Here is a 24,793-nt window from a genome sequence, read left to right as displayed (position 1 = left end):
AATGTTTATTTTTGAGAGAGAGAGAGAGAGAGAAAGGGGAAGGGGCAGAGAAAGACAGAGACACAGAATCTGAAGCAGGCTCCAGGCTCTGAGCTGTCAGCACAGAGCCCGACGTGGGGCTCAAACTCCCAAAGCGTGAGATCATGACCTGAGCCAAAGTCGGATGCTTACCTGACTGAGCCACCCAGGTGCCCCCTGATTGTTTTATTTTTAAAACAATGCTTTAAATTACACAACATCAGGACAAAATTCACATATGCGTATCCCCCCCCCCTTATTTAAAAAAATAAATCCTTGAGGAAATTGATAGCTTGGGAAGACGCCACATATTTTTTCTGGGATGTCTGGTGCCCTCGGCTCACTGCTAACAACCCCAGTTAGAGAAGCCTGGGTAGCTTCCAATTTGGCTCCCGGAGCAGGTAGGTCTGAATTTGAAATCTGCTTATATCGTGCCTGGGCAGATTATATCAGCTTCTCAGTTAAAACGGCAGAAGAGTATTTCCTCCCTGGCATAGATGTGTTCATTCAACAAGCATTGCACAGGCTCTGTTATAGGGGCTGGGAAAAGATGTGAAAAAGATCCATAAGACCCTCCCAGAAAGTGAAGCATTTGAACAGACAATAAACAACTATGCAAATAAGAGCAGTTCAGACTATGTTAACTGCTACAAGGAAAATGCAACAAGGCAGCGCACTGGTGATGTGTATGTACGTGGGTGCCCATATGAACTCAATGCAAGATGGGGTGCCCAGGGAGGCCTCGTTAGGGAGGTGATGTTTGGATTCAGATTTTGTTGATAAAAGGAAGCCAGCTTTGCAGATTAGACGAAGTCCGTTGATAAAGTGCCTGGCACATAGTAGGGCCTTCGTAGGCTCTCTTTCAGAAAATCAAATACTGTTTCAACACAGAGAGGTAGAGCTTATAAGTTGTTAGAAATGACTAACATGTAGCCGGGGAATATAGGTGGAGTTTGGAAAGGATACAGTCAGGGTTTGTTCGCGTCCCTGAGTGTCACACCCCAGCCAGAGACACCTGCTCAGTGGCACTCCGGAAGAAACAGAGGGCTTTTCCTATCACACTCATACCCAGTGCCCTGATTCTCAGCATCTTTTTCTTGGGTGGAAAAGCCTAAGTTTTCTTCTTCTTTTCCTTTTTTTCCCTTAAATGATCATTTATTTATTCTGAGCGAGAGAGATTGAGGGAGTGCACATGCGCCTGTGAGTAGGAGGGGGTCAGAGAGAGTCTCAAGCAGCCTCCACGCTGATGTGGGACTTGAACTCACAAACCGTGACATGGTGACCTGAGCCAAAATCAAGAGTCGGACGCTTAACCAATGGAGCCACCCAGGCGCCCCAAGCAGCTGAAGTATTCTGCTCACCTGTTGCCATCACCTGCTACATGGAGCATGCAAATAAGAGCTTTACCTTCTTAATAAAATAGTATCAGGTTTGGGGCGACTGGGTGTCTCAGTCGGTTGTGTCCGACTTTGGCTCAGGTCATGATCTCACAGTTCGTGGGTTCAAGCCCTGCGTTGGGCTCTGTGCTGACAGCTCAGAGCCTGGAACCTGCTTCAGATTCTGTGTCTCCCTCTCTCTCTGACCCTCCCCTGCTCATGCTGTCTCTCTCTCAGAAAAAAAAAAAAAAAAACATTTAAAAAAATAGTATCAGGTTTGAGTTGTACCCTATTGAATATAGGGGAAGAACTGATATAATTATTGTCTCCTTAAAAGGCCATTATATTGGGCAAGACAGGTGTCTCCTAAAACGCACCTGCTTCTTTTCTGAAATATTTTTCTTGTACACATATAAATCGTAACAACCAAACCCTAAACCAACTATTGTGGAGGACTTTATGGTTTACAAAGTCCTTCTGTACCCAGAATTTGGGTCTTAAAATAGCATTCTTAGAATGAAGCACCATGGGGGCAGAGAGAGGAGTCTGAGGTTTGGAATCAGCCTAACGGCTACTGGGGTCAAATCCTGACTCTGAGCCTCATTAGTAATTTTTCTCTAAAATTAAAACAGTGTTTTATAAACTGTGGACCCATGGCCTCCTGGAGTCTTGGATATGTTAGATTGTTATTATTATTACTGTTTTTTTAGGATATTGATTTTGATGATAACCTACAAATATTAATGTGTCTATTCTGGATGATCTGAATGACAGTTCATTAACCGAGTATCTCCATTTCGGTGAGAAGAGATTCTTACATGTCTGAATCCATAAAAAAAAAAATGAGGAAATTGATGGGACACCTGGGTGGCTCAGTTGGCTAAACATCTGACTTCAGCTCAGGTCAGGACCTCACGGTTCATGGGTTCAAGCCTCTTGTCAGGCTCTGTGCTGACAGCTCAGATTCGGTGTCTCCCTCTCTCTCTGCTCCTCCCTTGCTCGTACACTGTCTCTCTCCTTCTCAAAAATAAATAAACATTTAAAAAAGTATTTTTTTAAATGGGGAAACTGAGATACCATGTGGGGTCCCAATCTTCAAAGGCCCCATTCCACAGAGGTCAGAACCATGGCCACCTTCCGCTGTCTGGCACGGGTCCTGTCTCTTGTGACAGCTCACTCTAGCTCATTGCTAGCAAGTGTGGTGGTACATGGTAGTGAACTGTTTTCATTAAGCAGCATTTAAAATTGTTCAGGCTCCCAGCTTGCCTCAACACAATGGATTGGTGGCTTAAAACAAGCTCACTTTTCAAAAGGAAAAATAACTCAGGTTATGGTCCATTGTGCTCAAATTAGCATTAACCATCCATCACAGTAAGTTAATATTCTTTTTTTTAATGTTTATTTTTGAGACACACACACACACCCACTCACAGTGTGAGCGGGGGAGAGGCAGAGAGAGAGAGTGAGAGAGAGAGCGAGAGAGACAGAATGTGAAACAGGCTTAGGCTCTGAGCTGTCAGCACAGAGCCTGACGCGGGGCTCGAATCCACGAACCATGAGATCATGACCTGAGCCGAAGTCAGACGTTTAACCAACTGAACCACCCAGACGCCCTTTTGAATTAATATTCTTAATTTGATTTTTTTGTGTTGTCAGTTTTATAGTTACTCTATTTGTAAATCAGCGTAAAAAACTTATACCTGGTTTTGTTTCACAACTTGGGATCTAGGACTCCTAAAACCAGAAGTTATAAGCCTGCCCCGAATGCTGTGGGTACTTAGATGACAGAGGCACTGTCCTTGCCCGGGGGGTTCAGGCAGTCTGCAGAGAGGGTGTAACCTTCAGGAGGCCTTGAAGAACGAGCAGGAATTTCTCAGGTGAAGTAGGTTGGGGTGAAGGAGGCCCTGTGACATGGGTGGTAGAAGGCGCAGGGTAGGGTAGAGGTGTGGTAGGGTTGAGTGAGAAGTTAAGAACGGGAATCCTGGTGGGGGAGGTTGCAGGAACCAAAAAAGAAAGGGCAGGTCAGCCAGGCCGGCGGCTGGATTGAGTCCTGGGAGTGAAAGGGAGCTCAGGGAGGTCCGTGAACATGGGACTCGGATGATGTGCTTTTTAAAGAATGTCATTCTGGAAATGGTGTGAACGGTTGAATGGATGGAGACCAGCTAAGAGCAAATAGGAGTGACGCCTTGACCCGAGTATGGGCTGTGAGGATAGAGAAAAAGGGACAGGATCCAGAGATGGTTCTGTGGTGAAACTTTCTGAATTGTGTACCCGGTTGGAGGCAGGGCGTAATGGACAGGACCACGTCTGGATGTATTCAGATCCTGGTTACATGACACATTGAGTATGGAGAGGCCATGCATCATCCCAGTAGATATGTCCAGTCGGTTACTGGGAATGTAAATCTGGAGCTTGGGAGTCTCTTAATAAGGGAGTGTCAAGGTGAAGATTATTGCTGATGCTGCATCATTTCTCTGTAAGAAGCTTTGGTTACGATTGGAAGCAATGATGGACCCTTAAGACCTGAGGAGCAGAGAGAAGACGAGAAGCCAGCAGACAGAAGAGCTATATGGACCAAAGAGGATGAGACCCCTAGAAGTTTAGGCAGAAGCCAGACAGTATGCTGTCCTGGAGTCAAGGAGAGAGACAGTATCAACAAGCAGGAGATAGTCAGGGGAGCAAATACTGAGTGCATGACTTCAGAGAGACAGAACTGTCCTGTGGATTGTCAACATCTTGCCATTAAGGCACATGGAACATTTAGGCATCAGAGACCAGCCAAGTGGCTGAATGGCCACGACATATGCTGCTAGACAGAGGAAGCGTTTGACATTTAACAAAGCAAGTGGGCAGGAAACCAAGCAGTTGGTACATGTGTCATTCATTTGTCCACCCATCAGCTATTTCCTGAGCACCTGCCAGGTGACAGACTCTGTATGAGGCCCTGTGTGAGAGCGTAGATGGGACACAAAGATAAAGAAGGCATAATCCCTGCCTTGGGGAGCTCCCAGTGTTGTTGGGGAGATGGTTGTGTACACAGATCATTCTAGTGCCAGCTGGTAAGTGTTACGGAGAGATATGTGTAATGGCCCTGGAGCATGAGAGAGAGACCATTGGACCTGGATGTGGGTCTTCAAAACTTGGACCTGGTTGGAGTTGAGGAGGAATTCACAGGCAGAGAAGGGGAGAAGGGAGACAACATTTGAGCCACAGCACAGCAGGGCAAAGGCAGGAGGGGAGAAAGGGCATATCCTACTTTATGTGTGGTATGAACATTGTGTGTGGGAGGGGGGGTAGTTCAGAGGGAGAGCAGTGGTAGAATTCAAGCCAGAAAGGAAGGGTGAGTACAGGTGATGAAAGGCTTGGAGTGCCCTGGCAAAGAATAAGTTTGCATCTCATCTTTGGGAGAGTGAGAATTCAAGAGGCATTGGCAAGCTGCAGAGTAACACAGTAGGGCTAGATTTCAAGAAATAGCCTCGATGGCACTGGGAGGCCTGAGTGGGCAAGGGAAAGACTGAGGCAGGGAATCTGGGTAGCGCCCCATCTCAGTCCATTTGCAGCATCGTTCATCAGCAAAATATCCTGAATATATAATATTCAACACCTACTACGTGCTCCGCTCTGTACTGGATGCTGAGATATCCCAGGAAAATGCTTCTGAATCGCCTGTCTTCTAGGAGCCTGCTGGCTCCACCCAGATGCAAATGACCAGATCACCAGGCAGAATGCTCTGCTGGGAAGTGGCTGATCCCCAAGTCAACCTCCAGGCCCAGAAGCCGACACTCTTTATCGAGCACATTACTCATTCCTTTGACTGCCCTGGTTGGCTTGGGTTGTCGATAGGCACTCGCTTGTTGAGAGCATGAGGCCAAATGGACCAGCCACCAAACAAACGAACACACACAGGCACTGTGCACAGACGTCTGCTTCTGTTTCCCGGGTAACTGTGCAGCAACACGGGGCGGACTCCCGTCCCCGGCACAGGCTCTGTGTTATTTTCTAGTTATAACTGAGGACAGTTTCCATGTGGCTGGTGATGAAAGAGTCAGGTCAATTTCGTAAGGGAGATTGTTTCCGAGGATGCAGATCACATCCAAATATTTACCTCATTCCATCATTTTGGCTGGGCCCTGCCTTTGAATATCGTGGAAATGCATCCAGGCCTCTCTTGCACGGCATTTAGGGAAGATCTCCTGCACTTACAGGCTGCTCTTGGCTGGCAGTGGGGAGCCCTGGGTACAACCTGTGTGATTGCCTCCCTGTGTCGTCCTTGAAGCAAATCAGCACGTGGCAAGGAATGTAAGAGCCCTTCCAGGAGAAATCAGAGCCTGTTAGCACTGGAAGGGAACCCGGCCCTCATCAAGCCCAGCCGGCTCATTTTACTGATAGGGAAACTGAGGCCGAGAGAGCCACAGAATGACTTGCCCCAAATCAAACTGAGTAACAGCAGACTTGAGTCCCGAACACAGGGGCCAGTGCAGGGTTTCCCATGAGCCTTCCCTTCCTCTTCTGTACTTGCCGTTGCTGCCATCCTTCTGTTTTTACAAGTACATTTCAAATGGAGTCTGCGTGGTAACGTGGGACTCCTCTATCAGGCGGTTATCGCCTGTGAATATTTTCCTGTCTCGTATGATAAACTCCAAGCTGGCCTCAACTTGAATGGCTGGAGTGAAAGGGGTAGGCCAGAGAGCAGGCAGTTTGAGGGTAATAAAATAACGTGGCCAGAGCATTTTGGGGGATTCAGGAAGCAGCAGCGAAAGGCGGAGGTCCGAAGCCTCGAGGGTAAGCTCGGGGGAGTGCTTCCCTGTTAGAGTCTCACCTGGAGGTGTTCCGTGGCCAGTGAGTCTCCAACCAGCGCATGCATTCACATCACCGGGGAAGCTTGTTTAAAATTCATCTTCCGGGGCCCCACCCTAGGGGTTCTTATTCACTACGTTTGGCGTAGGAGCCAGGAATCTGTGAGTGTCAGTAGATGGGAGGTGAAACAACACACTCCAGGAGGAGGGCAAGGCCAGAATACAGACTCAACATCACATACATGGGTTGATATGGAAGAGTTTTGATGTGTCTGAGATCATTTAGGTAAGGATTCACCAACTAGAAGGACACGGTGTTGAGAGAGAGCCTTAGGGCCAGGCAGACAGAGCTGGAAGGGGCAGAACAACCCCAACTCACACCTGCTTAGCTTTTGGGTGACCGCACATCGCCAGGCTTTAGCGTGGGCTTAGAATTTCTCTTTCCACATATGTCTGTCTCCGTTGACGACTCCTTCGTTATGGCTTTGTGCGAGTGCAGCCCTTTAACTGTTCCTGAGATGCCTTTGTAGAGCTCATTTAGATGATAGATTCCCAAGTGGGGGATTCTGATGCAGTGGTCAAGGTGAGCCTGTTTTGCTCCAGTCTTCTCTATACGTAAGCTTCTTACTTTGATCTCGTAGCTGCTGGCATTGACATTGTGCTCAGAGGTAAGATTAGAGGACCTTACAGCATATTGCATCAGGGTCAAGATAGGTGTTTGAGATGTGAGGTTGAATTTATGTCTCAGAGAAAACCATGGCCTTGCATTTAGATCTGGTGTGAGTTTGGAGGGGTTTTTTGTTTGTTTGTTTGTTTGTTTTTGTTTTTTTGTTTTTTGTTTTTTTTTTTTAAATCAAAGTGCACCTCCGTCCCTCTGCTCCGGCACAGGGTCCCAGGTAACAAATGTCCCAGCTCCGTGTTCCTGCTCTCGTTTGCTCTCAGCTCTCCAAAGCTTTGTTCTCTGGGCTCCGACTCCAAGGTGTATTTTTCGTAATGTTTGCTTTAGGGTGTTGACTTGGTTATGTGGCTGGAACCAAACCTACTTTTTCCAGTCTCCTCTCGAATGAGACTTTAGAATTTCAAACTTTGCATGTGACTCGTTTTCTATGAAGAACAGATGGCTGGGTTTAATTTTGTAGAAAGAAAATTAGAAACCAGTGAAATCTTACATGATTTCACATTAGCACCGAAACCAAATACATTGAAAACATTTAGAGCTGGGGTCCTAGTTACAGATCTACTGTTGGTGATGGGAAATTCTCGGGCTTTCTCTGACAAGGACTACCACCCACTCTTGGTTGGCTCCTCTGTGCCTCCCACCCCCCCCACGATCTGCTCGGAATCCTTCTTCATTGAATCGATTTATTTTTATTTATTGAGTAAGCAATATGGCAACCATCACTGAAATTTTTTAAATTAACTGGAAAACTTACCCTGGGTCCAGCCTCAGTAACGTGTCGTATGTTTTCATTTTTCCATGTCCCCTTCCAGGCTTTGTTTATTATATGCCTACAGAATCTTTACATCATTATAATCATGGTATAGTTACAAGTTTGTATTTGACATTTTTCACTTACTATTATATTACAAGGCTCTTTCCATATTGCTCTGTATTGTTCATGATTAGGATGTTTCATTGAGCCTATCAAGGCCTAGTTTGTTTGGCCTTCCTAAGGGGGATGTGTTCATCGTCCTTTAAAAAATTATGATGAAATAAGACAGCCACAACTGCTCGGATCATTGCTTCTCCTGCTCCTCTCTGAGCTCACACGGTGTCCCTGCGAATCTCCTATTCCATCAGCCCATCCCATTTTTGTTTTTTTAAAATGTTTTTATTTATTCTTGAGAGAGAGAGAGAGGGAGAGACAGTGTGAGCAGGGGAGGGTCAGAGAGAGAGGGAGACACAGAATCCGAAGCAGGCTCCAGGCTCTGAGCTAGCTGCCAGCACAGAGCCCAACACGAGGCTCGAACCCACGAACGCAAGGTCATGACCTGAGCCGAAGTCGGACCCTTAGCCGACTGAGCCACCCAGGCGCCCCAGCCCATCCTGTTTTAGGGAGACATTGGTTCTCTGATTCCACAGACTGTGGTGAGCCATTATCTCCATGAATCCTGTAGCCCTGGACTCCCCAGAGCCCGAGGCTTCTGTCAAGTCTGGACCACTGGTCATCCCAGTCGCTGCTTTCTGTCTTCCAAATCCCGCGCCAAAGGCAGACCCAGTTTACCTCACACTATCTTGGTTACCACGCTTTATACTGTAATGTTCGTAACCGTTTAGATATCATTTAGAGTTCTTCGCTGCAAGCGACGGAAGCAGGTGGGCATTGAGGCATGCCAGAGAGCAAAAGAAATGGTCTCAGAGCATAAACAGTGGGGTCAGGATGAAGGACTCGAAGCCATTTGTGGTCTCATGGCCCCTTTACTGGGTATTCAGATTTCAGGGAGGGAGCGTCCCATTGGCCAGCATTGCTTACCTTGGCTTCAGCTAGTAGGGCCCCTGAATACATTCCCACCACACTTCATTCAGTGTGGAGGGGCGATTTCCTAAAAGACCCAGGGAAAGGGGAATGACTGCCAGGCTGCCCTACACACATGTCTTACTGTTGATACACATTTGCACAAAAATCCCTGCCTAACATTAACTTCTGTACAACTGATCCCAAAATGTAGTTAGCTACGGTGTCCGGCTCCAGACCCAAAGTCTTTGGGGGATTTCAGCTCTCCCTCTGGTTCTGCTACCAGCTCCTCCTTTGCATGGCTCAAGTTGAGTTCAGTAGGAATGTAGCTTCCCTGACTCTCTCACTTCTCGGAATGCTTTCCCCTTCCTCTGCTCCCTGGCTCATGCCCCAGTCTGGACTATCTAGAGAGGCACCATAATATCAAATAGTCTCTTTTAAGTGATGAAGGGGATATTAAAAGGTTTGGGGGGTTTTATCCAAAATACACATTCCTCCCTTGACCCCTGCCTCACTTCAGGCAGGATACATCGTAATCTCTGGGGGAAGGGGCAGAGCATGCTTTGAAAAGCTTCTCTTTTAATTCTGTTATCTTACCCCTATAACCACCCTACCCCTGTCCTTTGGAACTTCCGGTGGAATAGACCAAGCACCAGTTTGGTTTGGGGGTTAGATATGCTTCTTACATAGTATGAAACTTTTGACTGCTAGGGCGCCTGGGTGGCTCAGTCCATTGAGCGGCCAACTCTCAATTTCAGCTCAGGTCATGATCTCATGGTTTATGGGATCGAGCCCCGCTTTGGCCTCTACACTGGCAGCATGGAGCCTGCTTGGGATTCTTCCCCTCCCCCTCTCTGCCCCTCCATGGCTCTCTCTCTCTCTTTCTCACTCTCTCTCTCACTCTCTCTCTCAAAATAAATAAACAAACATTAAAAAATTAAAAATAAAATAAAATATAATCGTGATAGGTATTGCAAAGTTCCCTCCAAAGAAGTTGCCCCAACTTAGCATCTGACCAGCAGTGGAGATTCTTACCATATCATATCAGTCTGGTCAGACTCTAGTCTTTGCCAGTCTAACAGGTGTAAACGGGAACTCTGTTGTTTGATTATATGTGATGTTAAACAGTTGTCATATATTGTATTTATTTCCCTGTTGTGTTGGTTGCCCTGAGTTACTATAACAAAATACCACTGACGAGGGGGCTTGAACACCAGGCATTTAGGTCTCAGTTCTGGAGGCTGGAAAATCCAAGATCAAGATTTGGTTGCCTGTGAAGCTCTCTTTCAGGCTTGCAGATACTGGCTTCTCACTATGTCCTCACACGGTGGAGAGAGACAGAGAGAGAGATTGTTGGTCTTTCTTACTCTTCCCATAAGCACATGAGCCCTATCATGGAGTCTCACCCACATGACATCCTCTAAACCTAATCAATCACCTCCCAAGGCCTCGCCTCCGAATACCATCACATTGAGGGAAGGGCTTCAACGTTTGTATTTTGAGAGCGACACATTCAGTCCATGATGACTGTAAACCACACGCTCATGCCCTTTGTGCCTATTTCTGTTGGGTTGTTCATGTTTTTCTTACTGATTGGTTAGCGATCTTTGTAAGTGAGGAAAAGACAGTAGCTTAGGGTGTATTTTAGAAGTGCTTCGGGTTTTCTGCTTCAGTCTTAACATGTCGTGTGTATATTGGGGAAGGAGCAATGTGCGGGCAGGTCACAAGTCTTTACGTTTCGATTCCTTCCTTGTTCTGGTCTCTCATTGCGTTTTTGATCTTTGGTTTTGATGCTTGTCCCTGACTAACAGAGGTCCTGTTAGTTAGTTAGTCATGATTTTAGGAATATCGTCAGGACCCTTGACAGTTTATCCCATCTTGCATCATAGAAAACTCCTTGACTGTGGGAAAACAAGGAGGGAGGGGCTCCCTGGGAGGGCCGGGGAGGAGTGGGCAGAGGATCAGAGTTTGAAGCTGTCAGAAGGCCCGCATCCAAAGCACGCTTCCCTTAATTGTTTCTTTGTTCTTTCTTCCTTTCTTTCTCTTTCCTTGTTTTTCCCCTCCCTTCCTTCCTTTGGTTTTTTTCTGTCTCTTTTTTCTTTGTTTCTGGCTGCGTACTATAAAAATACAATTTTGGAGTATGTGGTTGGATTCCCACCATGGGGACTGAGATGGAATTTCAAGCCACTCACCAGAATTCAACTATAAATGAGAGAATTCTTATGAATAGAATAGGTTGGAATGTGGTTTCGTGTTTTCTTCCTCCAGGGACCCTGCCCAATTTGGCAACGGGAAGCTAAATTAAGGGTGGGATTAGTTCTAGGAAGTGGCTTTTTAGTGTAGCTGCATGTGTCATCCCCATGTTAGCGACAGTGCCTTCCAGATCAATGTTAATGAGAACTCAGGAGGCCGTGGATAACCAGTGAGCCAGATGCATACTTCTGCCTTTGTTTGTTTATCCCAATTATCCTTCTAGAACTAGCAAAGTGGATTTATTTCTACTCATTTTACCCTTCTGTTTTCCACCAAAAGCAGGCAGGGAGGCAGCATGCTGCAGGGGTGTGTGGGGAGGAACCCTGGAAGAGGAGTGAGCGGGCCTCGGTTTCCGCCCTGGCTGTGCCCCTCACCAGCCTGAGACCGGGCAAGCCATGCAGCCTCTAGAGGGGACCAAACACCAGCAACCTGTCTGGGTGGCTGAGGGGCCCTGTAAAGTGTAACGTGGAGCCAGCGGTGCCTAGGCCTTTAGAGCCTGTCCCTTCCTGAGGGGTTTGCACAATGCCAGACCTGGAAAAGGTGCTCGGCAAATGCCGGTCCACTTTTCTTCGTTGTCCTCAAAGTACTAAACCACTGCATTCGTTTCCAAGGGCTGTTGTCACAGATCACCATAAACTTGATGGCTCAAAACAACGGAAATTTATTCCTCACCATTCTGGAGGCCAGAAGCTCAAAATCAAGGTGTTGCCAGGACCCCACTCCTTCTAGTTATGGGGAGAACCTCCTTCCTGCTTCTTTCAGCTTGTGGTGGCTCCCCGCATTCCTGCTCACAGCTCTGTCTCTGTAGTCTGCCTCGGCGGTCACATGGCCTCTCCCCCTACGCTTTCTCTTCTGTGTCTTATGAGAACACTTGTCATTGGACTTAGGGCCCGCCTAGAAAATCCAGGCTGTTCTCATCTCGATCAGTATCATAGAATGAGCCTTTTTCCAAATAAGGTCATAATCACAAGTTCTGCCCGGTTAGGGCACAGACGTGCCACCATTCAACCCACTACATGCACTTCAGGGATTACTTTATGTATCAAGACTGTGGCCTGATGAAGCACATTTTTATTTCCCCCAACCCCCGAGTGAATCTGTGATCAGTTTGATATTAAAAATCAGGACATGTAAGAGAGGAGGAGAAAGCAAAATCTCGTGTTTTTTCGCCTTGTTTTGTATTTATAAACAGGCCAAAAGCCTTCTCTCCTGGGTCCCCAGTTTAGTAACGATGAGTTGAATGTATTCTCTATTCAGGTGCCCACTCACCCCGCTGCTGCCCACGAACTGGCCGTGCGGAACAGCGCCCCTTCTGTCACAGAACCTTCTGTCGTCCCCTTGCTCTGGCCCTGTCTCCCACTGGCTCCACCCCATGTCACCTTCAGCCTCTTGCCGTGGCTCTCTGAACATGGCTCCCAGAGGCTGGCTGGCTGACATCGGCTCTGGGCTTCACTCTCTTGTTAGATGCTTATTTGCTCCCTGGGTTCCCTCCACTCTTACTCATCCCGTCATGGCTCCCTGGACCTTCAGGAACCCGACTCAAGCTGCAGACGTCACCCAGAGACCACTCTGCCCTGGAATGTGGTTGACGGAAAATGGTCTCCATTCAACAAGCCCCGAGTCTTCGGGGTAACTGATTAACCGGGGACAAGGACTCTAACCAAGGGCTAAGCCTTCACTTTTAGTGATTACAGATCCAGCCACTGCAGTGACTCAGGCCTCCTGAGCACTCAGCTCAGGCACATCAAATGGGTTTCCTCCTCAAGTCCTCACAGGCCCCCTCTCTGGCCTTCTTAGCTCCACCTGTCATTTCCGTGGGGTGTGAAGGGGATCCGTCTCCTGGGATGTGCTCTACACAATGGGGAGGATGGTCCCTGGACCTTCTCACCGCTCAGGGGTGCTGTGGGGACAGAGCAAGGACACAACCAGGAAGAGTCTTTGAGCTTTGGGCCAAAAAAATGCTGTCAATAACCAAGATCTAAAAAAACAAAAAAAACGAGTTAATCATGGCTTTTTGCGCTTCAGATGAAAGCGTGAGGTTCACTGAAATACTCGTGTTCTACAGAAAGTCCTAGCGTTGGTCCGTGTCCCGCATTCGGACTGGCGCTTGGGAATTGGGGAGACGTAACTCCCAGCCCTGCTGTGGCGACATGACCCGGACAGGTCACATCTCTGGGCCTTAGTTGGGAAGCCACACCTCTGAGAGGTGGGAATGGTAGTTACCGGGGCCACCGTGAGGCCCGATTACATGTGTCACCTGGTCCTGAATGGGCACGTGAGTATTACAGCTGTCACTGTGATTCCTCCTCTGTGGCCGCCGCCTTCTTCTTTTTTTTAAGTGTTTTTCTAAATGTTTGTTTATTTTTGAGAGAGAGAGACAGAAAGAGAGACAGAGTGAGAGTAAGCTGGGGAGAGGAGCAGCCAGAGACAGAGAGAGTCCTAAGCAGGCTCCATGCCCAGCCCACACAGGGCTGGATCCCACGACCCTGGGATCGTGACCTGAGCTGAAATCAAGAGTCAGGTGCTCAACCCAACTGAGCCAATCCTTCTCCCCTCTCCATCCCACCCAGCCAGGGAAGCGTCCCTCCTCAATCTTGTACCAGCTGCATAGTGCTCTTCTGCTGGGCCCAGGCCATTTGTGTGGAGCAGGGGTGCTTTCCTCCTGGCTCTCAGGGCCTAGCGCAGCAGGGACGTATAGCTAAGGCTCAGTCAGAGCCAGACTTCGTAATAAAACAACGCTGTGCCCTTGCCCTGAGTGCCACGCCTGGCATTGTTCTCTGTGAAAGGATGGGTTAAATGAACAGGAGTGTAGAATCACCCTCTGGTTAGAACTTTGAAACTTTCTGACATTTCTGTCTTCTTCTGAATTACTATGGAAGCAGGGAAATGATCATTTATGGTTACTAACAAATAGTGCCAGGCTCCCTGCTACGCACATGGACGACCTGACTTAAATCTCCTTACGTCCTTGTGAGGTAGGTACCTCCCTTCTGTAGAACACAGTGAGGTTCTGAACCAGAGAGGTTCAGAAACATCCAAGTCACACTGCTAGAAGTGGTGGCGGGGATGAGACCCTAGGCGCCTGGCTCTAGGGCACGGTCTCTAACTTGCGGTGTCCCCAGTGCCTGGACTGCATGGAGACTGGGCCTCGCGGCCTCTCCAGCAGTTGAAGGGAAGTCCGGCCCCTCTGGCCTGAATTCTGAGGACCTAAATTGGAGGTTAAGGGGGATTCTGGACGGATAAGCCTCTGGCAGAGAGAGAGCACCACACTGAGCCCTCCAAGGTCATGGCCCCGGAAGCAAGGACCGAGTTATGGAAGCCTTAGGCACTTTTACTTTTGTGCGTCCCTTTCTCCGTTAAAAAAAAAAAAAAAAAAAAGGTGAAGTTATATTTTATGAGGGCATTGGTATACGACGGATACAACCTAGGCTGAATTATATTCATTTGGTTCTTCCGATTTGAAAACCAGCCCTGTGCCTACTAGAACCTAACGGATAAGGCTTTCGGGTTATGCAAGCCTCTAGGGGTGAAGCAGGACCAGGTGAGTGTTCGGGTCCCCTAACCTAACCGGCCTCTGTCTCCGCAGGTCCCGCAGCGGATGGCGGCGGCCCAGGGCGCCCCCGAAGACGGCGGCGGCGGCGGCGGCGGCCAGGGCGTGTGGGGCGCCTGGGGCCCCTGGTCCGCCTGCTCGCGCAGCTGCAGCGGCGGCGTGATGGAGCAGACGAGGCCCTGCCTGCCCGCCTCCTACCGCGCGCGCGGGGCCCTGCGGCCCGGGACGCCCCCGCGCGCCTTCGCGGGCCACGTGGTGTCGGCCGTGCGCACGTCGGTGCCGCTGCACCGCAGCCGCGACCGCGAGGAGCCGCGCGCCCCGGCCGGCCGCCAGGGCCCCGGGCCCAGGGGCAGCCGGCACCCGCAGGCGCGGGGCCGCGACCCCACGGCGGAGAGAAGGTACAAGCGCCCCCCCCCCCCCCCCCCGGTCGCCGCCCCTGTCCCTGTCCCTGCCCCTTCCTCAACCCCTACCCCGACGTGCCGCGCGCCACCGATAGCATTGCGCGGTTAATGCATTGCTTCTGCCGGCTGGGGAGGAATTCTTGGCTCCGCGTAGTTCCTTTCATCTTTTGATTTATTTTGCAGCCTTCTAGAGCGTTGAGGCCACTCCCAGCCCACTCCGTGGTTCTGAACAGTCTTCAAAGGGAAGCTAATTCTGAGCAGGCCCTTAGGCATCAACCTTAGGGAGGCCCCGTGGAGGGGTGAAACGAGGCGGGCACGTGGGGAGCCCTCGGCTCCGGTGCAGGGGGAAAGGGAGGTCGCTGGCCGCAGGCTGTGTGGATGGGAGCGGAGGACGCAGGACAAAGGCACTTCCAACCCGGGGAAGTTGGTGAGGAATTCCAAGCCCTTGGACAAATTGAAGGTCTGGGGTCCTACGTACGCGCTCCCAGAGTGTTGATTCCAAGATTGTGTGCGTTCTTGCTGGAAAGTGTCTCCAAAGAATTGTGAGTGAGCGCCCTGCTTTGAGGATATGTCTAATGAAAGACCGAGACATTTTTTGAGTCTTAATAAAATATAAATTCTAGAAATTGCATAGCACGGTCAACATAGTTGTATAGCTCCAAAACGCCTCTCCTGGCTCTTCATGCCCAGATGAATATGCCAGACCAGGCGGTGCCCATGGGCAAGGTAGGAATGCAGCAGCGGAGAAGAGCTTGTCAGTGAATTAACCCACCGATATTTACAGAGTACTCCGTGCTCATTCAGAAGTATTTGTTGAGTGCTCCTAGGTCCGTGATAGGTTCTTGGGGGGTTTTAAATACACAACAACAAACAAACAAACATTTACAAGAGGAACAGGAAGTGTAAGATACGCTGTGTGGATTTCAGAAGTGTCTTATTTATTTATTTAAAATTTTTTTATTCAAAACTTATTTAAAATTTTCAAAATTTTTAAAAAATTTATATTTGAGAGAGAGAGAGATCATGAATGGGAGAAGGCCAGAGAGGGAGACACACACACAGAATCAGAAGGAGGCCCCAGGCTCCGAGCTGTCAGCACAGAGCCTGACGCGGGGCTCGAACCCACAAGCTGTGAGATCATGACCTGAGCCGAAGTCGGTCGCTTAACTGACCGAGCCACGCAGGCGCCCCCAGAAGTGTCTAATTTAGTCATCAAGCCGAATGAGCGACCGTCGGAGGAAGTCCGTCTGCCCAGCCCCTCTGGTCAATTGGGGTTCAGACATCAGCACTGATGACCACTCTTCCCCACTGTGGCTAGATGCTTGCTGAGAATCCTTCTCAGCCATGTGTCACTGTCATTGCCATGCATCATGGAGGTGTGGAGGAGACGCAGCCCATCTACCCTCCCCAGCCGTATGCTCTTGACATGGGCAGTAAGAGTTCAGAGAGGACCATTGCACAGGGAAGGTGCTTTAGCCGAATTCTGAAGGATAGACCAAAGTTGGCTAGAAGGGAGGAAGAAGGGACTATCTGTGAGTTCTGAGGGTTGCCACGGCCTGTCAGCGGGAGCCGGAGTGGGATGCTGCCTCCCTTTTATCTGATCACAACCCCGTAATAGCATAGCTCTCCGTTCCCTCACCTGACATGCCGATAGTCAATGCACTTTTTTTTTTTTAATGTTTTTATTTATTTCCGAGAGAGAGAGGCAGCATGAGCAGGGGAGGGCCAGAGAGAGAGGGAGACACAGAATCCAAAGACAGGCTCCAGGCTCTGAGCTGGCTGTCAGCACACAGCCCGACACGGGTCTCGAACCCACGAACCATGAGATCGTGACCTGAGCTGAAGTCGGCCGCTCAACCGACTGAGCCACCCAGGCGCTCCGGCCAATGCACTTTAGAATGCAGAATTTCTCAGATTTTTGAAAGGTAATTCAAGTAATGCTTCGCCGATTCGTGGCATTCCTTCTGCGGGGTGGGGCAGCATCCCATGGTCAACTGCATTATTATTGCTGCATGAAACATTTGGAAGTTCATGTTAAGTAGGATAAAAAAGACTCTAAGAGTCCTATGTGCATTATGCTGCACTGTGAATTTTGACACCAAACCAGCTCTCAAAGAGAAAAAGACAGACTTTTCTCTGTCTTTCAAAAGTTTTGGTTTGGGAAGTGGAGATTTATAATAGCTCTGGTTTATTGAATGCCTCTTCTATACCGGATGCTGCTCTTGTGACTTTATACTGACGACTCTCTGAAATAATGCTAATACCACCCTCATTTCAGAGGTGAGGAAAAGGAGGCCCAGAGGAGTGGAGTAACTTGTCCAAAGCCACACAGCCAGTATATAAAGAGTTGTGATTGAAAGCCAGGCAGTCATGGCTCTAAGGACCTGATGAAGGAGCCTTTACACATCAAGAACCTGAGGCTGTAAGAGATTAAAGGACCTCCCAAGACCCTAGGGCCGTGGAAAAACTAAGATTTGAAGGTGCTGCTGGGTCCCGGATTCCTGGAGTGCTCAGGGACTCCTCTTACAGCTGCTGTGGTTGGGAGCCCAGAAGAGCTGCCCAGGGAACAGGCTCTGGTTGGCCGCAGGCCCGCACTGCAGGCATTTTGGCCCATGCGCCTTGACAGCAGGACATTTTTTTCTCCTAACTTATTGACAAGCGGCCAGTTACTGTTTACTATGAAGTTCCTACAAGTTTTTATCGTGCTCTTGTAATTTGACAGTTTCAGATGAAACCATCCAAACGTTAGCCTGGGAGGCCGGTGCTGCCGACAAACGTCACGCTCTTCCCGGCTGACGGAAATCACGTTTGCTTATATTTATCAGTCATTAGGAACTTGCACAGCATATGTGACCCCAGAAGAGAGGTCAGCGTGTTCTCTGGATAGCTGTCTGCCCCACTCTCTTTTAGGTCTGAGGTTTGAGGCGGAGGCTGTTAGGGCTTAGATGTTTAAGAAACTGTCAGGTTGTTATGCCAGGCGACTGAAAACGTAATTGGAGCCAGATAACAAATAAAACAGGACTGTTGCACCTTCCAAAAAAATATTTGAGGATTTACTCTGTTGTAAGGCTCTGGGACAGACATAAAGGTGAATAAAAGCCGGGTTGGAGGCCGAAGGCTCCTACTGACAGGCTAGAGCAGCCGTTTGCAAGCTTACTTTTTTTTTTTGTTTCTTTTAGTATAAGAATCCTGTCTGCAAAATCAGTGTTAGATGAAGGCTCAGTTTGTCACACAGGACGTCCAAGTGGACCAATGACTTTCAACCTTGGCAGACCATGAGGATCTTCTGTCCACCTTTCAGAAATCTCAATGCCCTGATCACATCCCAAATCAACGTCTAGGTCTCTAGGGCTTGTGCGCACAGATCGATATCATTGCTCTCCGGCCAAGGTTGGGAACTATTGGTTTGGAAGTACTTTTTGGAGCCTTCGAGTTCTGTGGAAAGGAATTTGGGAATTGAATAGCATCTAGCAGAACTTTCCAGGCTTGGCGAGCTCGTATCAGAATCCCACGCAGTGGGTGGGGAGGCTTGTTCAAAGGAGAGCCGCCCCGTCTTCATCATCTCCCCTCCCTAATGGCGATTCTGTTTGGTAGGTTTGGGGTGTGACCGTAGGCAGCATCATATTAGGGGATTCTGATGTCACCCAGAGTTTGAGAACCACTCATCTCGAAGATTAGAAAAGACACGTATGTAAATATCTTCCGTACAAGATAGTGTGGTAAAATGCTAATAGTAAAGATGCTAGCTACCATTTTGGATCCTGGCTTATGTGGAGGCACCCTATCAAACGTATTAAGACATTTATGGTTTATACAACCCTATGAGGCAGATGCATATATTCACATTTTACAGTTGAGGGAACTGAGTCTCGGAGGAAGGGAGTGATTTGCTCAGTCACTGCTTCAGAAGCAACAAAACCGGAATTCTAAGTAGGTCTCTTGGAGTCTGGCCCTCAAGTTCTTTTCACAGAGATAGGTATTTGTGAAATGGGTAGGTTTTCTTTCCATTCATATGTATTTTTATATTTTATTCTTTTTTTAATGTTTCAAGGTTTTATTTAAATTGTAGTTTGTGAACATGTAGTGGAAGACTGCTTTCAGGAGTAGAATGTAGTGATTCATCAGTTACGTGTAACACCCAGTTTGTTCTCTATAGAATCATAAGAATCTCTTATGATTTGCCTCCTTCTCTTTTTTTCTTTCCCCTATGTTCATCTGTTTTGTTTCTCTCTCTTTCTCTCTCTTTTTTTTTTTTTTTTTTTTTGAGAGAGAGAAAGAGAGTGAGAGCATGAGCTGAGGTGGGGCAGAGGGAGAGAGAGAGAGAAAGTCTCTGCACCCAGCACAGAGCCTGACGTGGGGCTTGATATCACAACCATGAGATCATGACCTGAGCTGAAATCGAGAGTCAAATGCTTACCCGACTGAGCCACCCAGGCACCTCATCTCTTTTGTTAAATTCCACATATAAATGAAATCATATGATATTTGTCTTTTTCTGTCTGACTTATTTTGCTTAGCATAATATATCCTATTTCCATCCGCATCGTTGCAAATGGCAAGATTTCATTCTTTTTGATGGCTGAGTAGTTTTCCATTGTGTATATATACCACTTTTTTTTTTAATGTTTTATTTATTTCTAGGAGAGAGAGAGAGAGAGAGAGAGAGAGTGTGAGCAGGGGAGGGTCAGAGAGAGAGGGAGTCACAGACTGAAATAGGCTCCAGGCTCTGAGCTGGCAGTCAGCACAGACCCCGATGCGGGGCTCGAACCCACCAACCGTGAGATCATGACCTAAGCGAAAGTCGGACGCTTAACCGACTAAGCCACCCAGGCGCCCCTATATACCACTTTTTCTTTATCCATTCATCAGTTGATGGACATTTGGGCTCTTTCCATAAATTGGCTATTGTTGATAGTGCTGCTATAAACATCGGGGTGCATGTGCCCCTTTGAATCAGTGTTTTTGTACCATTTGGGTAAATACCTAGTGGTGTGATTGCTGGGTTGTAGGGTAGTTCTATTTTTAACTTTTTGAGGAACCTCCATACCGTTTTCTAGAGTGGCTGCATCAGTTTGCATTCTCACCAGCTGTGGAAGAGGGTTCCCTTTTCTCCACATCCTCACCAACGTCTGTTGTTTCCTGTGTTGTTAATTTTAACCCTCTGACAGGTGTGAGGTGATACTTCATTGTAGTTTTGATTTGTATTTCCCCAATGATGAGTGGTGTTGAGCTTCTTTTCTTGTGTCTGTTACCCATCTAGTTGTCCTCTTTGGAAAAGTGTCTATTCATGTCTTCTACTCATTTCTTAACTGGATTATGTGTTTTTTGGGTGTTGAATTTGATGAGTTCTTTATAGATGCTGGATACTAACCCTTTCTCACACATGTCGTTTACAAATATCTTCTCCCATTCCATAGGCTGCCTTTTAGTTTTGTTGATGGTTTCCTTTGCTGTGCATAAACTTTTTATCTTGAGGAGGTCCCAGTAGTTCATGTTTGCTTTTGTTTTCATTGCCTCCAGAGATGTGTCTAGTAAAATGTTGCTGCAGCCAAGGTCAAAAAGGTTGCTGCCTCTGTTCTCCTCTAGGATTTCACTCATTTTGCATTTATTTTTGTGTATGGTGTAAGAAGGTGGTCCAGTTCTTTTCTTCTGCATGTTGCATGTCCAGTTTCCCCAATACTGTTTGTTGACGAGACTGTCTTTTTCCCTTTGGATATTCTTTCCTGCTTTGTCAAAGGTTAGTTGGCCATATAGTTGCAGTTCAATTTCTGGGGTTTCTGTTCTGTTCCATTGATTTCTGTGTCTGCTTTTGTGCCAGTACCATACTGTCTTGAAGTTTATAGCTTTGTAATGTAGCTTGAAGTGTGGGATTGTGAGGCCTCCAGCTTTGCTTTTTCTTTTTCAAAGTTGCGTAGGCTATTCAGGGTCTTTTGTGGTTCCATACAAATTTTAGGACTATTTGTTCTAGCTCTGTTAAAAATGCTGCTGGTATTTTGACAGGGATTGCATAGACTGTGTAGATTGCTTTGGGTAATGTAGACATTTTAACAATATTTATTCTCTCAATCCATGAGCATGGAATGTCTTCCATTCCTTTGTGTCCTCTTCGATTTCTTTCATAAGTGTTCTAGAGTTTTCAAGTACAGCTCTCTTACCTCTTTGGGTAGGTTTATTCCTAGGTATCTTATAGTTTTTGGTGCCATTGTAAGTGGGGTCAATTGCTTGATTTCTCTTTCCGCTGCTTCGTTATTGGTGTATAGAAATGTAACAGATTTCTGTATGCTGATTTTATATCCTGTGACTTTGCTGAATTCATGCATCAGTTCTAGCAGTTTTTTGCTGGAGCCTTTTGGGTTTTCCACATTGAGCATCATGTCATCTGCAATTAGTGGAAGTTTGCTCTTCCTTGCCAATTTGTATGTCTTCTGTTTCTTTTTGTTGTCTTATTGCTGAGGTTCGGACTTCTAGTACTAGGTTAAGGAACAGTGGTGAGAGTGGATATCCCTGCCATGTACCTCGTTGTGGAGGAAAAACTCCATTTTTCCCCATTGAGGATGTTATTGGCTGTGGATTTTTCATATATGGTCTTTATTATGTTGGTATATGTTCTCTCTGACCCTGCTTTGTTGAGGAGGGTTTTTATCATGAATGGATGCTGTACTTTGTCAAATGCTTTTTCTGCTTCTATTGAGAGGATCATATGGTTCTGATCCTTTCTTTTATTAATGTGGCGTACCGTGTTGATTGATTTGCAATTATGGAACCTTGCAGCCTAGGAATAAATGCTCCTTGACTTTGGTGAATAATTCTTTTACTATACTGTTGGATTCGAATTGCTTGTACCTTGGTGAGAATTTTTGCATCCATGTTCCTCAGAGATATTGGCATATAATTCTCCTTTTCAGTGGAATCTTTGTCTCGTTTTGGAATTGAGGTAATGCCGGTCTTAAAGAATGAGTTTGGAAGTTTTCCTTCCGTGAAATGGGTATTTTGAAATCCAAGGTGCTCCCTCCACAGCAGGTGTGGTCAGAGAAGCTGCTTGAGCTGTTTGAGCCATACCTTGAAATGAGGATGGGATATGAGAGTCACGGCTTAAAATGACCTGTGTCTCTCCCTTGCCGGGTTCAGCTCTCCTCTCGTAATCAGGGGAATCTTCTCTGCCTAGTCCTAGGCACCAAGGTGGGGGTGGGGCTCAAGAAATTAGAAACAGCAGCCCTTGTCCTTGGGGGCCTGACACCGTGTCGTGGTGGATGAATGACAACCCCACAATACACCGTGTGTGCTGGAAAGCCGTAGAACTGGGATTAGAGTTAAGAAGATGGGAAATCCTTTAGGGCTGGACCAGTCAGGGCAGACCACACAGAGCAGGTAGGATTTGAACCCAGCCTGGAAAAACAAATGAAAGGTACTTAGCTAGAATGTATTTGGGAACTTCTGGAGTCTCCTCGCTTCCATATCACACCTTTGTCTCATTACAACATACACATAATACTGCAGATCACACTCTGAAAAGCCTTGGAAAACATGGCAGTGTTTATTGGAGGTTTCCTGTGGATCTGAGCGTAGGAAAGGTACTTAAATTTTCTGAGCGCCTGGGGCTTCATCTTTCAAACGAGAGGATAATAATGCCCAAGCAATGGGATTGTTGGTGGTTAAATGAAATAATATAATCATATTTCCTGGTCTATAGTATGTGCTCAAGAAAATGGGGGCACCTGGGTGGCTCAGTCGGTTGAGCGTCCAACTTCAGCTCAGGTCATGATCTCACGGATTGTGAGTTCAAGCCCCACGTCAGGCTCTGTGCTGACAGCTCAGAGCCTGGAGCTTGCTTTGGATTCTGTGTCTCCCTCTCTCTCTGCCCCTTCTCCAGTCATGCTGTTTCTCTCTGTCTCAATAATAAATAAACATAAAAAAAAAAAAGAAAATGGAGCGATACCTCCCTTTAGGGCTTCAAAGATTGAGTGTTCTTGTGTGAGAGTTCCGGTTAGTATTTTGGTTCTGCAGGAAGGCTCCGATGGTGAACCGGGGCCATATGGGAAAACAGGGAGCCAGGAACTGAGGTCTAGTCAAGGAAGGCAGGACTCTGGGCACAGCCTGGGTGCAGCCAAGATCCCCGGACCTGGGCACACCTCCTTCTGCCCTGTCTTGATGTGACCTGTGGAAAAGCCCTCCACAAGGGGTGGCCCTACTCCTGGGATTCAGTCAGAGCACTGACTCCTGCGGAGGCCCAGGACTGGGGGAGTTGAGTCTGCATGTCTTGGCCGCAGGTTCCATGATGGTACTCACCAAGTCACCTCTCTCTCCATGCTCTGGTGATAGCTAAAGGGGGAAGGGCAGGGAGAGGAGGGGCCTAAGAGCCTGGCCATCTGTGCCGCAGTGCTGCCACTCACCTGTGAAATTGAAGGCACTCCTCAGCGGAAGCCTCCCCGCTTGATTTCTGGAAATGGGTACCCCCAGGCTGGAGGGAGCTGGAAGGAGCCCTGTTACTGTAGGGGTTTCCCTTTTATAACACATAAGCCTAATGGATTTCTTCTCGTTTCCAACATGTCTGGTGATGATGAAACCCAGAGAGAGTCCTGCTGCCCAGAGTCCAAGTACATGACCTTATAGAATCCTGTGGTAAATGCCTATTGGCCGGTTTAACTCCGCTTCTACAAAAACAGGAGAGGAGAATAGACCCCACTCCTGTTTGGCGTCAGGTAACTTGTTCACCGGAGAGCCTGCTAACAGGTAGGCAGGCGCTCCTTCCCAGTGGTCTTCCTTACACTCGCCTGCATTGGTCAGTTGTCCTGATCATCGCACGTGCGGACCAGCTGGAATCTGGGGAATGGGATGTTTGATGGCTTTAATCCAGAGAGTTTTCAAGATAGGGAGCGCTCCGCCCCTCCCCAGCGTGTGTTGCCCAGTTGAGAATTTCCATCTCCTGGAGACAGTTGTGAGAGCCTGGGATGTAGAAGCCACAACCTTGAGAATCACGGCCACTGTTGCCATTGTGTGTGTGACACTCAGTATGTCCTAGCCCTCAGGCATCAGGAAGGTTGGGGAAGGTGGGCTTTCCAGAACTTCCCGGAGAAGGGGAGCCAGTTTCCCGCCGGGAGGTGGTAGTCTGGCTGGACGGGGACGCCCTTGCCCGGACTGCGCAGCCCCACATCTCAGGAGCAGTTTGTGGCCAGTACTCAGTTCTTGCTTCTTGTTTTGTGTTGTGTCGTTTCAAATATTGGTCTTCAATCGCAACAAGTATCTGATTTCAGCCTCCTCACCAGTCCTTCTGGGGGCGGGAGGTCGGGGGGTGGGAGCTAGCACACCCAGACAGGCTGCAGATCGCCTCTCTGGAGTTGGCAGGTCTGGTCTCTCTCTGCCCGAGCCTGCACCTTCCGAGATGTGCGTCCACCCCGTCACTTAGCTTTGCCCCCAAGGGGATGATCCCACCCCTGCTTCACTGGGCTGCTGCGACTTGGATAATTCATACGAAGTGCATAGCATAGTGTGTGGGGTCACCCGTAAGCAGTCAGGAGAGGTGGCAGAATCAGGCCAGGCACACTGGCAAGCATTTTCCGTCACGTCTTCATGAAGGACTTGTGTGGTAGACCGGTATCATTCCCGGTTAGGGATGGCAGGCTCCAGGATCAGAGGGGACAGGTCTAGAGCAAGGTCACACAGAAGGAAAGCCAGAGAGTGGGATTGAACCCATCTGTGCTGCGTCCTGCTCCCCTCGTACTGCTAGGAAGCCTTTTTCAGAATTAAAGGGATCACTCATCGTCAAAGCTAAGTTTTACAAACTAGTATGTCTCTGAGACAAGGGAAAATGAGATCTTTCTCTGATATTTGCCTCAGAGTTTTTAGCATAGTAAATATATGCACACGCACGCACACACATATACGTACGTATATACATACACATACACACACCATATATGTACACGTGTATGCACGCACACACTGA

General features: G+C 47.9%; 1 protein-coding gene across 1 annotated transcript in view; it reads left to right on the top strand.

The window, feature by feature from the left end:
• The window catches only part of THSD4 (thrombospondin type 1 domain containing 4), a 549,275-nt gene that overhangs the window by 67,924 nt on the left and 456,558 nt on the right, over nucleotides 1–24,793 (top strand). Inside the window, exon 4 of the mRNA XM_039237821.1 lies at nucleotides 14,486–14,847. Within this exon, the coding sequence (XP_039093752.1) occupies nucleotides 14,486–14,847 (362 nt within the window). The remainder of the gene's footprint in view (nucleotides 1–14,485; nucleotides 14,848–24,793) is intronic.

Source organism: Hyaena hyaena, unplaced genomic scaffold, assembly GCF_003009895.1.
Source record: "Hyaena hyaena isolate Hyena2069 unplaced genomic scaffold, ASM300989v1 scaffold_130, whole genome shotgun sequence".
NCBI lineage: Eukaryota > Metazoa > Chordata > Mammalia > Carnivora > Hyaenidae > Hyaena > Hyaena hyaena.
The sequence above is the reverse complement of the archived record's forward strand: the minus strand, read 5'-3'. Positions and strand labels throughout refer to the sequence as shown.